This window comes from Paroedura picta, chromosome 2 (assembly GCF_049243985.1).
Source record: "Paroedura picta isolate Pp20150507F chromosome 2, Ppicta_v3.0, whole genome shotgun sequence".
NCBI classification, from domain to species: domain Eukaryota; kingdom Metazoa; phylum Chordata; class Lepidosauria; order Squamata; family Gekkonidae; genus Paroedura; species Paroedura picta.
This window is the reverse complement of record NC_135370.1, coordinates 168,165,145-168,182,261: the sequence shown is the minus strand read 5'-3', so window position 1 is coordinate 168,182,261 and position 17,117 is coordinate 168,165,145. Positions and strand designations below refer to the sequence as shown.

The 17,117-nt window shown below is 44.1% G+C and overlaps 1 protein-coding gene across 5 annotated transcripts in view; it reads right to left on the bottom strand.

Moving 5' to 3' along the window:
- Nucleotides 1-2,943: 2,943 nt before the first annotated feature.
- TRAF3 (TNF receptor associated factor 3) overlaps nt 2,944-17,117 on the bottom strand; it is a 119,852-nt gene continuing 105,678 nt past the window's right edge. For all 5 annotated transcript variants that reach the window (XM_077323745.1, XM_077323740.1, XM_077323744.1 and 2 more), the window contains 2 exons: nt 10,283-10,457; nt 2,944-6,720 (listed from right to left, as the gene is read on the bottom strand). In XM_077323745.1, coding sequence (XP_077179860.1) covers nt 6,149-6,720; nt 10,283-10,457 — 747 coding nt within the window. In that variant the 3' untranslated portion in view covers nt 2,944-6,148. The remainder of the gene's footprint in view (nt 6,721-10,282; nt 10,458-17,117) is intronic.

Here is a 17,117-nt window from a genome sequence, read left to right as displayed (position 1 = left end):
CAAATAGATCATAGGCACTAGAACAGTTTAATCCTGTTTGGATTTGAGACTTATGTTTGACTTGGGGGCTGCCTAAAGTGCTTTGTCAAATGTACACGCAGAATCTGCTTCGACATCTAGCGTGGGGAAATACAACAGCCGCCAAGCTGGCGTTGTGCCTTTGTTCAGCAGTCCTTGAGGACCACTGACCGGATTTGTAGTTTGAAACCAAATCGGATGCACTTGCTACGCAATACAACATACTAGAAAGGTGACGTGATGCTAGGGAGTTTCAGGGATGTTGGCAAAACTGAAGCCACAAACAGCACCTGTTAAAAACCTCTAAAATTGATTTTAATTGAAAAAAAATAGGAAAAAAAAATAGCACCTTTGGGTGCTCTATTCATTTTTCTTGTAAGCAAGCTGCAATAGAACTTTATATTGAAGCCTTTATCTGCCTTCCCCCACTCAGGCTGGAGAAAACGGGACTAAGATGAAGAAGAACTGGTTCTTTTTTGCCGCTTTTCTCTACCCGAAGGAGTCTCAAAGCGGCTTCCATTCACCTTCCCTTTCCTCTCCTCACAGCAGAAACCCTGAGAGGGAGATGAGGTTGAGAGCCCTGATATTACTGAAGAAGAGTTGGTTCTTATATGCCACTTTTCTCTACCAGAGGGAGTCACAAAGTGGTTTACAATCCCCTTCCCTTTCCTCTCCCCACAACAGACACCCTGAGAGGGAGGTGAGGCTGAGAGCCCTGATATTACTGCTTGGTCAGAACAGAGGAGACATGATTGTTCTCTTGAAGTAGATGAAAGTTTATCACTTGCAGGAGGGCAGGAAACAGTTCCTGTTAGTCACAGTAATGTGTAGAACAGTACTGGCTAGATCTCAGGGGGGAAATTTCACATAGTTCAGCCATGGAGTAGGCTGCCTAAGGAGTGGTGAGCTCCCCATCACTGGTGGTCTTCAAGCATCAGCTGAACAAGTACTTATCATGGATGCTTTAGGCCAAGCTTTCTTGACAGCCCTGAAAGATTTTTCTACATGGATTGGAGTTAATTAATTTTTATTCATTTTATTATCCTGCATTGATTGAGCAGGGGGTTGGACTAGAGGGCCTGTATGACCCCTTCCAAATCTATGATTCTATTCCACATCAGGAAACAAGGCCAAGCAAAAATATACTTTTATGCTCGCCATCTAATTAGGCGGGATAGGTGGGACTGAGAAAGAACAAGAGAGGAAAGATGGATAGCAAGAAAGCGAGAGATACAACCGCAAATCTCGCCAACATTCAAAGGTATTTTAAGAGTTGTGTTTTTTTAGCTGGTTTTGGGCTACCAGAGTCTGGTGGGATGAGGTGTGGCAAATTTGAATATTAGGCCCATTTTATTTTAGTGCACTTTTAAAGTTAGCTGTTTATGTCTCCGCACTTTAGAGATAGGCGGCTACAAAAGCAAACGAAGAACTGACAATGCTTGAAACAAAAAGCGAAGGGAAGGAAGCTAAAATGCATGTGACTTGAGTGCAATCTTTAATTCCATTTGCAGGCGATCATGCATGGTTGCCACCCAAAATTATTATTAAATACAGGAATGTAGATATAAATATGAACATATTCCTGAAAAGACAATGGGCGATGTGAGTAAATCAAGCTACGAGAGTCAGTCTTCTCATAGGCCCTGGGCTTTGAAGGCAACACCTTTAAGACAGAGAGTAGCCCCTGTTAAGGTGATACACTGTGCCACTGTGCTCGACGGAGAGCCTGGCCTATGCTCCAAATTCACCTCAGATCAGTGCTGGGAGGCCCAAGCTGAATAGACATTAGCCAGCCGCTGCTTGGTTCGCTGTGTCAACCCTATAACTTTAGGGGACCACAGAAGGTACCAGAGCCAGTTAGCTTCACAGCTCAAGCTGAATGTAACAGGACAGACGGACGCCTGGACAAGCAAGTCCTACATTCATCTCGTATTCAGCTATTACTCTGCTCCTTGAAAGCATGTGGGCCGAGGTTGCTTGCATTCCCCTCCCCCCTTTCCCCAAAAGGAGTCTTGGGCACCCCAATGAGCTTACGTCTCATCTTATGGGCTTCTTCAAAGGGGGTGAGTGGGAAGGATTATTCTTTTAACAGCTGTGGCAATCCACAGCGGGTGCTGATCTCTGAGGGTGGAAGACAGACAAAACACACCACCTAAGTGGTGGGCTTACCCTTCTCTAAGAATACCTGTACAATATCCTTAAAGCTGTGCTTAGAAATGAATATTAAGAACCTTAGGTTTCGGAGTCATTAGCAAACCCATAGTGAGTTCCAAGTGCTTTACTATGGGTTGGAAGTGCTAGGCCTGATTTCACTGGGCCATTCAACAATTTTAAGTGACTGGGCTGATCCATTACTTCCAAGTAACTAAGAATACGATCTTATGCATTGTTATTAGAAAGAATGTCTTATTGAAGTTTTATTCTGTAGATTTTTGGTGGGGGGATCACTTGGGCATGAAATTGGGGTCACTGTGGGTGGGCAGGTAGTTGTGAGTGTCCTGCATAGTGCAGGGGGTTGGACCAGATGACCCTGGAGACCCCTTCCAACTTTCTGATTCTAGGTCTGTCAAATGTCCTGCCAAGTAAGGAATGAACAGACTGCATTGTGAAGTGCAGCCCTAAGAACAATTTCTTGGGAGTATGACTATCTTTGGAGTGTGTGCGCATGTGCACGTTCACACACACACAGAAGACTAGGAAGAACATATACTTGCTTACTGACTGCTAACAAATGAATCCCTTCCTATAGGGAACAACTCTTGATTATCAAGTCACACACTTTTAATGAGATTACCCATTTAATCTGATCAGCATTTTAGGCCTTGTTTAATCTTGGTGAACAGCTGTTTTACTCAAAATGCTCTGCTCCTAATTAATTAATTAACTAAAGTTAAGCTTCCAGACAACAGGGCTTTAGGTTTTTGGTTTTTGTTTTAAATCAGAGAACAAAAACTCCACTGAAAACAGTAAACAGATGAAAGCTGGACACTGACTGAATTCCTAAACCAGAGTTCTAATTTTGCAGACATGGGAAGAGGTGATTGCAGTGAGCTGTATCTCCCACCACAGCGAGGATCATTCATCACTACAAGGTATACTCTGTTCATTCAAGTTTCTCTGGAGCCGAAAAATATGCCTTGGGCCAAGGGAACGCATCGCTCTTAACAATGCAAGACAATGGGATGTATGTTGTTGTTCTTAGGTGCGAAGTCGTGTCCGACCCATCGCGACCCCATGGACAATGATCCTCCAGGCCTTCCTGTCCTCTACCATTCCCTGGAGTCCATTTAAGTAATGGGATGTATAACCCACCACAATCTCCCCGAGTCACCAATGTCCTGGGGAACTGCAGTGTGTCTTCCCTCTGCTCACATTTTGTAAGGTTTTGAGATAAGACCTTTTAAAAATAATATTAACAATAATAATAATCGTGTTGCATTGCACGGGGCCTGAGATTAGGATAATTATTTTCGAGCAGTATCATATTCAAACAGGAAGTAAACTGTTCGCGCTTCGAAACCATTTCGTGATAATGTGCAGTAGCAATGGGTAGGTGAGCCCTTTGGACATTTCCACTAGGGAATCCTGTTTTCAGTAAAATTCTGTAATGCATATACAAAAGCTCAGCTGCCTACGGTCATGACTATTAGAATGAGTATCACAAGCCGAGTTAACTCTTTTTTGTTTCCCCCCCACAAAGCAGAAGGTAATGGGTTTACGCCAGCCTGCGCAACACTGCCCTGTGCGTAGTCTTTGGCAGGAAGTCCTCCTTTTTTGTTGTTTTTGTTATCACAGCTAGAATTCTGCCTTCTTAATGCTAATTTGTACCAATTGACAGCTAAGTACCATAAGAGAGAATACAGTACCTGGACAATGGAAGGCAAGAAGAGGAAGACGTGTTGCTACTGGGTGATTTTTGGCTGCCCCCCCAAAAAAACAGCAGGCCGTGTTCAAGCAGGTGCCTGGAAAACCCATGAGGACAACTCAGCATGCAACTGGTATATTTATTAACAGAAAAATACTTCTGGCAGGCACTGTGTGGGAAGGCACAGCCATAAGAGACAATGGCAAGAGCAAGGAAACTCAACGACAAAGACATGAACATTCCAACTGAGCCCTACACACAAACCCTGGCCATGGAACACCCAAACCTTACGGGAAAAGCCTGGTAGATACAACGTGACTAGCTAAAAAGCACATGATTCCTTTCCTTCCAACGCGCCACGCCACCTCTGCCTAGGAGAGCACTCTGTTGTTACACATCACCCATGCGATAAAGCAGCACCCACATGGTTGGTGTACAAGTCCAAGCTATGCCATTTGACTTACAAGTCACACAAGGGACGATCAAAACAGAAGTCGCTAAGTCCCGTGAGTCGCAATCAGCATGATTCAAAGGCTGGAAGAAGGTTTCTAGTAAAGCTCAGGTAGTCAGTGATGATAAAGAGGATCCTGTGGATTTCCCTGCAGGAGCATGTGTCCATCTACCAGAAAACAACCGCCACCAACACGCTGATTACACATACGTATTAATATACTCCCCTCCCAACCCTGAACAGAGCCAATTGGGAACGATGTTTGCTTGATCACCAGCCACCCATAAGCAAGGTGCTGGGCAGCAGATCTTGTACTGCGCTAGGAACAGGGGGCGCTGCCAGAAGTCCCGGCTCCATAGGAGCATCATGCACAAAATATAGCACCTGGATAAGTAAGTACATATTCCACGACAATGAGTCCATGGAATCTCTGGTTAGCCAGAAGCACAGGGTTTTGGCTTCTATTTCCACATGCTGCAAAACACAGTTGGGCTCTATGGGTCGGTCAGTGCATTATGCCTAAAGTCCAGTTAAAATGACTGTCAGGTACCGTGAAATTAAAATCGGAAAAAATACAAAGCTATGAGCTATAAAGCAGCACATTACAGCTAAGGCACATGAATGCATGCAAGCCACCGTCTTCCCATTAAGACACTGCTTTCTCCTAACGGATATCCTCTGCTAATTGCTAAGTAGAGGATGAATCAGCAGGTTTTCCCATATAGGTATTACTCAGCACTACGCCTCTTCTCAAACACTAAAAATATGTTGCACATTTATGCTTTAGCAAAAAATAGATATTATATATATATATTTATATACATTTTATCGAGCTTGGTCGGAGCGCATGAGGCAGAACTTTAAAAACATACAGGATTCCGTTTAGAACTCCAAAGTTCAACAAATGCCCTATTTTAGGGTGAAAATTATAAATCTGGTAATGATGCACAGCATCCATGAGCGATTATTTTTCCTTAATTTTGAAATAGTGTCATTAACTACGACATATATTGTAGGTTTACATTTCTAAAGAGAAATAACAGCAGTAGTTGAATAGTTTCTTTTCATATCACAAGTGATAACCTGCATTTGATCTTTTGTTTTCTTCCAAGAAATATCAGTCTATCAACAGTTTTAAAATAAAATGCTTTTTTTTTCTGTAGCAATTAATAGAACTCTAAACAAAAATATGACTCTGATTTTAGACACTTTCAAGAAGATCTGGACGGTCTTGTCAAGGTCTTCTGACAAAGTAATTATTTTAAAACAGAGACCAGGTGAGGCCTTAAAAATAGACAATATACTATATTTTAGACAAGATTGCACTTAGATTTTTCAAAGTAATAATATCTTAACTGCAACATTACTTCATAATTTCTCTTCTTGGTTTGTTTTACTTAACATGCTGACGGTTTCTAGCTAACCCATGTATGAACTTCGGCTTTTTGTTTTCTAGTCATAAAGGAAGAAAAGTCTGATGGTTTTGTCTTTTTTTTCCCCTTCCAACCGATTAGAGATTACCAATATATTAAGAAAAGCTTTTCTGACACAATCTTTATCCCCATGAAGATCAGGTCAGAATTGAAGTGTTCCTACTAAGTTTTAGTTAGAAAATATACCATGGTATGATTTCTTTAATGGGTTGCTACGGGTTTCCCATTGGATCATACGCAAGTTATGCCTCCAATCTCTTCCTTCTGTTAACGCATCGGGATCCCTTCTGAGCTCTCGGGACCCCTTGTTGAAGACAGACTGATATAAAAAAAAGCCCCCAATGGAGTTGTCTTCTGCTGAACCGGCCTCAGTGCTATACGTCAGGGGTCTGGCAAGTCCGATGTATCCACTATGACTTTAATAAAAATAGTATCATCTTTAATATAGGTTCCGTTTTCTAGAACAGTCTGCGCAACAAAGACTGGGCAGCCAGAAGCAATATTCATTTCTCCAGTGGGTTTCTTGAAACTGCTGCTGTTTGGGTCGGGTTTGAAAGCGTCTCCTAAATGGCGTCGGGAAGGCCCCTGGTCCATCAGCATAAGGGTGACTTTCTGCTTGAACGGCCATGGAAGCAACGCATCGTACTCCCCCCGCATTATGACAAAGAACAAGGACAGGTGCGTCCCTTTGCCCATCCCGTCGCCATTGAGGTAAACTCTGGCGCACATCTTATAGCCAAAGTATCCCGTATAAAAAGGCTGACTGTATAAGGACAAAGTCTTCCCCATCACCGCCTCTTGCTTCCGACGTTTGTAATCTCGGATTTTCCAGATTAATATTCCATTGTAACTGGCAGTTTCCAGAACTTGAAACCGGAGATCCATGTCGGCTAGTCGGATGTCATGAACACTCAGCATTTGGTCATGCCTAGACAGTTGTGATTCCAACAAACCTAGAAAGGGAGACAGAGAAAAAACAAGATATATTACAAGTTTTAAATCTAAAGACACCTTCCCGGTGGGGTGTGGGGTGTGGGGGGAGGTCAACCAAATAAAAGGGGATTTATTTCTGAGTAGAGCTACTTAGGAGTGCTCTGAAAAGCTGGTCCCCCAGAGGGCTGCTTTTTTCCTCACTTAAAGAACACAGAACCTTAAACATGAGGCTTATAATACACAAAAGGGTAACTCATGGGTCTCACGGTTTACATATTATTACTTACACAGTTACTCCAAGAGTAAGCCCAAACCATAACCTTAAAAGATCAGTGAATTAAAACCAACAGCAACACGTATTCAAGATACTCTGGCCATATGTCTGAATGCTGCCATAAAAATACCCCAAAGTATAACTTTGGATTACAATGAACAGATTGTTACTCCTTTCTCCACTTTTCTTTACCTATTTTTGTAACTATGCACCCTTCCCTCAAAGACAACAAAAACAAAACAACCCCCCCCCCTAGTTTCCTAAGTTTTCAAAGGAAGGATGTATTCTTTTCATAGGGATAGATCCTCAACAGACAAAAGTTCTCAGTGTGTGTTCCCTTTAATTATAAGATGGTGATGGCGTCTCTAAATCTTTTCATGCATTTGTTCTCATGAATTTAGTTAATCTATCGGCCCTCTTCCCCCCCAGATCAGCTTACTTCACTACAGGGTATTCGTCAACATTTGGGTAATACATAACATCCCAAAGAAGACTCTCTGCAAAAACGTCTACTAACTAATATAGGTCAAATTGAATGTCCTTCGTAAACAACAGGGAAATGCGCATTGCGTCTTCCACTCTGGAATCCCTTTGAGTGGGTGGGACATCAACAGAAGGATACTGGTTGGGAACTGAACCCACAGAGGCAGCGCACAATTTGGTGTCCATCTCCAAGGGCTATACTAATTTCTTCCAGCTCACCCATGGGAAATATTACCTCATCATAAGCAGAAGGGGGATCCTCTGCGACAGCAGTTCTCAACCACCATCAGGCTGTGACCCGAACTGCTGTGGTGGCGCATGCATGGGCGGGGACAGCAGGTGCGAACATGAGGCGCACGTGCAGGCGTAGAACACTATGGAGGCAGCGTGGAGGTAGCCAGTGCCATGGCTCCTCTTCTGCCGCCGACCACCGCCACCAACCTGGTGACCCTGTGGAGGGGGCCAGGCAACCCCACTTGGGGTCGGGACCCAAAGGTTGAGAACCACGTCTCTATGACCTACTTCCATTCTAGGTTCTTCATAGGCCCTTTTGTAAAGAATTAGAGGGGACCTGTTTTCAATATGTCTACTTCTCTGCCTAGATAGCTCATCTGACCCATTCTCAGAAGCTACGCAGGGTAAGCCCCAAGGCATACAAGGGTCATGATAAAATGGCAAACCACCTCTGAACCTCTCTTACCTTAAAAACCCCACAGCAGTGGTCCCCAACCTGCGGTCCGTGGCCCGGTGCCGGGCCGCGAAGGCCAGGGCGCCGGGCCGCAGTTCCCTCCCCCCGCAGTAAAAAACTTCCCAGGCCGCAAGCTTGCGGCCCGAGAAGCTTCTTACTGCGGGAGGGGGGGGGGAGAGGGAATCTGGGCTGCGCCGCGCATCACGCATGGTCCCCAGCCGAAAAAAGGTTGGGGACCACTGCCCCACAGGATTGCTATAGGTCTGCGTGATTTGACAGGAAAAAAACCTTACCTGGAAAGTATGTGGTTCTCCATGTACCAACACCAGCAATGGAGGCTCATGTGAAATCTGGATTTATTCCTTATTAACTGAGCAGCTCACATACAGGAAGCAATACCAGGGACAATTGCCAGAATTATCTTAATATATGCTAATTTGCCTTTGAACCAAATAATGTTATATGAGACACTCAGAAGGGTCTGTGTCATATCGCTAATTTGTGGGTTTCTTACTTTGTTCCCTGAATAAGGCGGTGACCCTTTTATTGTGCCGCCTGACTGAACTGCTCAGATGAAACACTACTCTGAACTAGACATGAAAGATTGTTGGCCGTACGGTAAAAATAACCGGAGAACAGAAATATAGAGAATATTAAGGGGAAAAAAAAGAATACTAAGAAAAAAATTGTTAAAAATTATATTAGATAAAGACTACCATTACCATTTCAGTGTTTTATTTTATTTTTTTAAATCGTAACTGGAAGAAAAATCCCACAATGTATTAGGATAAACTAATTCATACATTGGACAAAACCCTGGATGGCTCAGGCTAGCCCAATCTTATCAGATCTCAGAAGCTAAGCAGGGTTTTCCCTGGTTAGTATTTGGATGGGAAAGGAAGTCCAGGTTTGCTACATGGAGGAAGACAATGACACATCATGCCTTCTCATGCCCTACGGGTTCACCATAAGTCAGCAGTGACTTGATGGCATTTTCTCCTCTCCTCCATTTTAGTTTAAGCTACGGGTGGCCAAATGGTGCCTCTCCAGATGTCCATGAACTACAGTTCCCATGAGCCCCCTGCCGGCACATGCTAGCAGGGGGCTCATGGGAATTGTAGTCCATGGACATCTAGAGAGCCACATTTTGGCCATCCCAAACTCACAATCATCCTCTCTAACTAGGCTAGATTGAGACTGTTTGACTGATCCCAGGTCATCCAGCAAGCTTGGGTGGCAGAGCAGCAATTCAGAGTTGGGTTTCCCACACCCTAGTCCAGCGGTTCTCAACCTTTTTGGTGCTGCAACCCCAACTTCAGCGACAGGAGTGTACAAGGGTTGGGAGCAAGTGCACATGTTCTTGCACAACAATCGAGGTGGTGTGGAGGTGGCCAGTGCCATGGCCCCGCCTCCTCCTGCCGCGGCCAGCAACAGGGTGACCCTGCGGGAGGGGCCAAGTGACCCCAAGATTGAGAACCAATGCCCTAGTCCTGGGCAGGTACCATGGAAGTGATATCAGCTGGCCACATCCCTGTACACAAATAAATACATCAAAAAAATAAAATATGCAAATAAACATAAAAACCATCCCACCACACTCTGCACAAATGCAAATTAACATGCAGATGACCCATATCCAAATAAAAATAAAACAAAAAGATGCCTCCCCCTGCCACTCAAGACAGCCCTGACACCCAACAGAAGACCCACTGGGCCAACTTACCCCAGCCACAGGGAAAGAAGCAGCACTGCTGTGGTGGTGGCAGCTGGCTCTGTGTAGCCCCCATCTTGGAATCCCCCATTCTGCAATACATCTAAGGGGCTCTCAAGGTACACTGCTGTACCCCAGTACGCTACTGTGCCTTAGTCTGATACTTCTACTACTATTTATTTGTTTGCTCAATTATTTATTTATCCATCCATTCGATGGCTCAAAACCAGCATATGTAATAAGTAAAAACAGATAAGATAGTAAAACCAGTGGCACCATAGTGGCTCTTTCAAGAAGCAGCAGTTTCCCTTGAGCCTGTTTTCAATGAACACATCCTTACAGGAGTCCCCACTTAAAAAATGCCTAATTTTGTCCATTCACAGAGCCTGCCCAATGACAATTCTACTGCATTGTGTTCAGACTTACCCGTATTTCTAGCTCCTTGCCCAGTGGTCTTATCAACACTTTCCAGCTCAGTCACTCTGTTCTGGAGGGACTCCACGCTACTCTTCATACTATCTGCTTCTTCCCAATTCTGTCGGAAGGGACGGATCTCTTTGTCCAATTCTTTCAGCTTGTCCGCTTGGCTATCAATCACCCGCTTTGTGAAAACAGTACAATATTTTTTATAAATCATCAGGAAAGTAACAGACAGGGAAAGCCGGGCTTTAAAAAAAAAACTTTTTAAAGCTGGACTTAAAAAAAACAACGAGCAGTTAAAATAAATAAAATTGACCCGACTAGGGCCAGACAACACTTTAATCACATAGTAAGATTTCACAGCAGCACAACGTCATTAAGAAAAATGGAATCATTATGTTCTGGCCACACCTCTGCAACCTGATGAACAGGTTGGGGTATGTTCGGCTTCCATACTGCAGAGGCAGCAGACCTCTGGATACCAGTTCTGGTAGGCAGCAGTAGGGGGCAGATTCGGCCTCTATGCCCTTTCTACTTGGCCCTCTGGGGCAACCAGTTGGCCACTGTGTGAAACAGGATGCTGGACCAGATGGATTACTGGTCTGATTCAGAGGACTCTACTCATGGTCTTAACTCTAGCCATCTACTCCACATGACAGAGACAGAAAGTTTATAGAGTTGGTGGAGGATAACCCACACTCATGAACACAGGACTTTCTCTATGCCCTCTTCCCTTCTGCCCCTTTGCCATCTTCATATAATGCCATCACACCATGCAACACAAGATTAGATTTCTTCCAGAGGTGGGCCAGGCTCTGTCAGCAGAAGTAGCTCTGAAACTTTGAGCAGAAAACCGTCTCAACTTCAGTTATGTCATGGGACACGCATGTGTCCAGAATGGATGGAGTCTAGAGGAAAGGCCCTGCCAATAATGGTATATCAAGTGAATGCATTTTACTCCTGGATTTTATAAACTCTTCCCCCCATTGTCTGATTGGATGGCAGTTGCGGAGGCAGTAGAGGTAACAAAATACAACACTAAGCATATCCAGTGTGTACCACTCTGGGCTGCCAACTTCCAGGTAGTGCCTGGAAATCTCCCACTATTATGACTGACCTACTTGCTGAGCTCCCCTCCCTTCCCAAAAGCCTGCCCCAACCCCAGCCTCTCCCCCCCCTCCCCCAAATCTCCAGGAATTTCCCAGCTTGGAGCTGGAAACCCTAGTCCCACTGGTCACAATATTTATGGATAGTCTCTTTGAGTCTGTCAACAGTCTCTTTGAGTCTGTTAGGTCTGCACCTATTCACTCCTAGTGGAAGAAGACTAGGCCTACGTCTGAATGAGGTGGGATGGGATAGATTGTTGAAATATGGTTTTGACCCCTTGTTTGTCTATTGTAATTGGGGGTTTTATGGGATTTTTATTGTCTTTTAATGTTTTATTCTGTGAACCGCTGTGAGTTCCTAGGAAATGCGGCGGTATATAAATCAAAATAATAAATAAATAAATTTAAAGCAATACTGTTTATGTTCCTATAAGTTCTTTTGGAGGAAGAAACGAATGTAAAAAATGGAATCATGGTTTCAAGATACAACCATCTGCGCCCATTTTAATGCTATCCAAAATATTTTAAAATCGTCCTGCACAATTTGGAAGAGCAGGAATTTTAGCCAGAAATTATTACAACCATGCAATTTAATTTACATTAAGTGCCATAAAACTAGCTACTGTGACAGCAAGTGTTATAATTCAAAACCAACTTTGCCATTTTGTTTAGAATCTCCACTTCAAGAGCTATCTTTTGTTTGAATACAATATGAATTTGAATTGCAGGCAAGAAAAGAAAAAGAAACACAATTATTGCATTAGGGAACTTCTGCCAGCAATATGTCCACAGGGAAAATTTAAGCGAAAGGAATATTGACAAAGGAATACTTTCATGAACTGTAGACCTGAAACTACAAGCAAGGGGTCAGATCCAGTGGTCAGACTGCAGAAAGATTTGGAGGAGATCTTTCCTATTTACCCTAAAGTTTCTGCATGTTACAGAAACCTTCTCCAAGGACTGAGGAAGTCTTGCGAACAAATACAAGTTGTAGTGCGGAGGGATGCGACCACTTCACCTCCACTTCCCTCTTTTATTGGCTACTTGCCCCAGTGAAGGGGGCAGTCATTTCACCCCGTTCTCTCTCCTTGCTGCAGCATCTTTTAATGCGATGTATTTTGGTCATAAGAGTCCCCCAATTTGCAATGCTACAAGCAGGAAGCTCCTGATTGGAAAGTGGAGAAGGTTCTGCTCTACCATCTTCTCCCACAAGTATTTCTGCAGGATCCTTGACTCGATTGAGATCTGTACGTAACTGGTTCAGGCAGGATGTAAACTCATGACTCCCACATATTCACACCATCATGCCCTGACTAAACCAGCTCTACTTGAAACCAAGCTTCCAAATGTCCTGAACTGACTTACAAAACATTCTATGAACTCTGAAGACTGATGGACTCAAGTTTTATATGAAATTATATAGCCTTGCCTTTGGGGAGTGGCTGAAACTCAGTGGTAGAGCATCTGCTCACCACACAGAAGGTTGCAGGTTGAGGGCTTGGCATTTCTAGTAAGAAGGACCTGTTAAACCCCAAAGACCCTCTGCAAGTCCAAGCAGAGGTCGCTGACCTTGACAGATTGTGATTCAGCATAAAGTCGTTTTGTATATTCAGGCAACTGGGTGAGGAAGGAGTCTGGAAGCACTTTCCCCTGTGTGCCTAGCATTATACCATGCTAATTACTAAAATTGTGCAAAATGCACAAATTCTTGAAAGGAAAGGTTGAGCAGGTTTGACTACCCCTGCTCTAGGGGGTTTAGCTTGTTATGTTATTGTTGGGATCACTGAAGTTGTGTTGTTTAGAACCACTGTAGGGTTGTTATTGTTGTATATTGACTATGTTGTATGTTGACTCGTTCCATGTATCCCCCCTATGATGTTGTATGTAAACCACGCTGAGCCATATGGAAGGGCAGTATAGAAATCAAATCAAATCAAATAAATAAAATAAACACTCACCAGTCTGTTCATTAAGCAGAGAACATTCTTATCAAACTTACCCCAATATTTTTGGCTGTACTGTAATAATGCATCCTGATCCTGGATAGCCCAAGCTAGCCTGATCTCATCAGATTTCAGAAGCTAAGTAGGGTCAGCCCTGGCTGGTGTTTGGATGGGAGACTTCCAAAGAACACCAGGGTCATGACATGAAGGAAAACCACCTCTGAATGTCTCTCACCTTGAAACTATGGAGTAGCCGTAGGACAACAGTGACTAGGTGGCACTTCCCACAACCATTGCAACATGGCAGAGTATACAATGGATTAGGCAAGGTATGTAAGTAAAACTGACGTTTGCATGCCACTGAAAATGTAAGTGAAAATGACTCTAGAAGCAGCAGAAAAGGAAAGAGAAATAAACAGAAGGCCTTGAGAAAACACCTTTCTCATGCTGCCTAGCAGAAGATCCCATACCCTACAGGATCCATAAAACTGTACTTTGTTCCAAAAGTCCTTTGTTTTCAAGCCTTATCATAGGATTTTCAGAGCCAGGAGTAGGCTGTCTGTTGTCTGATTGCCAGAATACGTCAAGAAAGCACGGATGGGAAGGGTATAAACGTTTCTACTAGGAAACTCCCTTTCATTGTCCCTTATTAGAAAAAAATGACCCGCTAGCGAAAAAAATATCGAACTGCCTTTGCAATTGTGCTAATTCATACTGGACACAGCCATGAAGGACTGGCTGTGATAAGCCAATGGGGGAAAACTCTGGGGTTACTTCCTTGTAGAAAGAAAGGAAAATATGAACCAAGCATGTATTTTAATCAGACCCCAGAAATACACAGGGATGCTGCACATCCTTGCCTCTCCCCTTTAGGAAATGCGGTCATCATCTCGGAGCCTACTGCTGTGCCCCCGGGTTACACCAGGGCAAAGGGACCTGTTACCACCAGGGCAACGTCTTTTGCAATCATAACCCTATCTAGGGAACTATGCCCTCTTAGAAGAGATTGGGGCCCTGTGGGACCTCCCTAGGTTGAGTTTTTCTAGAGCTGAATGCTGGATTCAGCATTAACAGTTGTGTTTAAAAAAAAATACTTTGTACTTTTATACTGTTTTAACCATGTTTATTTGTTGTGAACCACTCTGAGCTCTACCTTGGGGGGGGGGAAGGTGGTATATAAATTGAAGTAATACAGGCCATATATCCCACAGGATACCCGGGCAGGAATTAGGAAGCACCTTATAATACTAACAAGGCACTTAACACGGAGTTAATATTACTTAAGTAAATCCCCCCTCCCAAATTCTATTCTTGGGGGGCAGGGGGCCACTCCAGAGGATCCAAACAACAAATAATTTGATGTAGTGGTTAAGTGTGGTGGTCTCTAATCTGGCGAGCCAGGTTTGATTCCTTTCTCCACGTTTAGTCTCCACGTTTGGCTGAATCACAGTCCTATTAGAGCTGTTCTCACAGAGCAGTCCTGTCAGAGCTCTCTCAGCCCCCCCTACCTCACAGAGTGTTTGTTGTGGGGAGGTGACTGGAAGCCATCTTGAGACTCCTTTGAGTAGTGAAAAGCACAAGTCTTCCTATTCTTCTAAAGAGGAAAACTATTACCGCTCATGGAAAAACTCTTCATAAGCACAGCTCCAATGTAACAACCAAACCATGACTTGGATATTTCTAGCTTTAGCACTCTGGCCTCCCCCTCGCATATACAGATTTCCCCTCTCCTAGCTCCTTCACTGATCATAATCTGCCATTGAGTGAGAGCTGGAAAAACTATCATTTGCTTAGAGACCAAAATCACAAACCACGGTTTGATGGTGGCGTGCAAATCTTGCTCCCATGCAAACCTTGTCTCCTTCAACTAAGGCACTCCCCATCATCAGAAGACAAAGCAGAAACATCAGAGTTTCAACCCACTATGATTCGAGGTTTAAGGTGGTTTCAAATATATTATATTTTCTTTAGAGCACATTCTTTAGAGCGGTGGTCCCCAACCACCGGGCCGTGGCACTGGGCCGCGGCTCCCTCTCCCGCCCCCCCCTGCAGTAAGAAACTTACCAGGCCGCAAGCTTGCAGCCCGGCAAGCTTCTTACTATGGAGGGGGGGGGAGAGTGAAGCAGGGCCGTGCACGCACATTGCGCATGCGCGGCCGGGCAATCGCCCTCCTTGCTGCCGCCGGTCCCCAGCCACAAAAAGGTTGGGGACCACTGCTTTAGAGCACATACAGTGCTCTGAACAGGGCAGTCTTAAGGTGGCCTGATCACAGCAGATCTCAAAAGCTCAGCAGGGTCAGCCCTGGCCAGTAACTGGATGGGAGACCAGGGCCACGATGCAGAGCGATCCCGGAACGTCTCTTGACTTGAAAACCCCACAGAGTCCCCATAAGCCAACAGTGACTTGGCCGCACTTTCCACCATTGTGCATACAGTGCAATCCTATTCAATGTCACACCAGTTTGAGACTATTGAAGATTTTTTTATCTCAGAAGTGGTTTTGCAAAAGACTTTACCCATTAAGACCCCCCACTTCAGTGAGTCATGTACAAATTGCGCCGAAAAGCACCAGCTTTGCAGAACTGAATCTAACACAGCTGAGGATAATTTTGTTCTGTGTAATTACAACATCTGAAAGTTCGCAAGAAGCGCCATATTCTTATGCATTTTCAAGTCAACGTTCATTTGCTTTCTGCTTCGGCCTCTGACCTCCACAGATTGCTGACCTTCTTTGCAATACCTAACTAGAACTAAACCCACCCTTTCAAAAATTCATTGGGGGGGGGGGGAAATGTTGCAGAGAGACACTCAATTGGAATGGTTCATTTTATGTTCCAGCTATGCCGATCAAAAAACTCCCAAAACCATCTGTTTGAAAAGACAGATGACTTTTAAAGACTTAAATTAATGGTGTTACGGGCAGGAGACACTTGAAAATCAAGTCAAACATGCGTCATTTCAGACATGCTGGTCCCGATCTTATGCTGTCTGCTTCCCTCTTGTGGGTGGTAATTGTGTCACTCTGGTCCCAGTTCCTAGCATGCTACTGTCTGCCATTACATGAAGTATAATCTGTCTCTCACCAGGAGATAACAAACATTAGTGGTGAGATGCATTTCTGATTCCAAAGGATGGTGAGATGAATAGTCATAGATAGTGCTGTCTGAATCCCCCTGGAATTTCTGCCATGTAAATGCTTGTCCTGTGATGCTTGTCTAGGTGCCTGCTTCTGACACCTCAAGGTTGCAACCTGTTGTTTAGTTTACTACAGCTAGCTTTCCACATCTGCTGGAACTTCCACAATTCTGCAGGGCCTGCAAAAAGGAGCTCTTCCACCAGGCATCTGCTTGAGGCCGAATGACCCATAACATCTACAGGTCCCCCCGCAACCCCAGATTGAGAGGTCGAACCTACTAAGGGTGTGTCAAAGTTATTGTTGTCGAAATACTGTTCTAGTTCTAGTTGGCATGTTATTGTTGCTATATTGTTATATTGATACTGATACTGTTCCATGTAAATGTTCCGAAATGTTTTCCGTAAACCGCCCAGAGCTATAGGGAAGGGCGGTATAAACATTTAAATAAATAAAATATTTATTTTCTTCCTGCCTCCCCCACACCTCCTTGCACTCTTAGTCTCCCCTTTGGAGTTAGGTTATCTGTAGTGTTTCGTCTTCCTTTGAAATGCATTCTGTCACTTTCCTAAGGGAGAGGGGAAGATGCGTTCTTTTGTTTTATATACCCAGCCCAGGAGCCAAGAGCCTCAGTTCTGACTATGCATTTGTACTGGATGT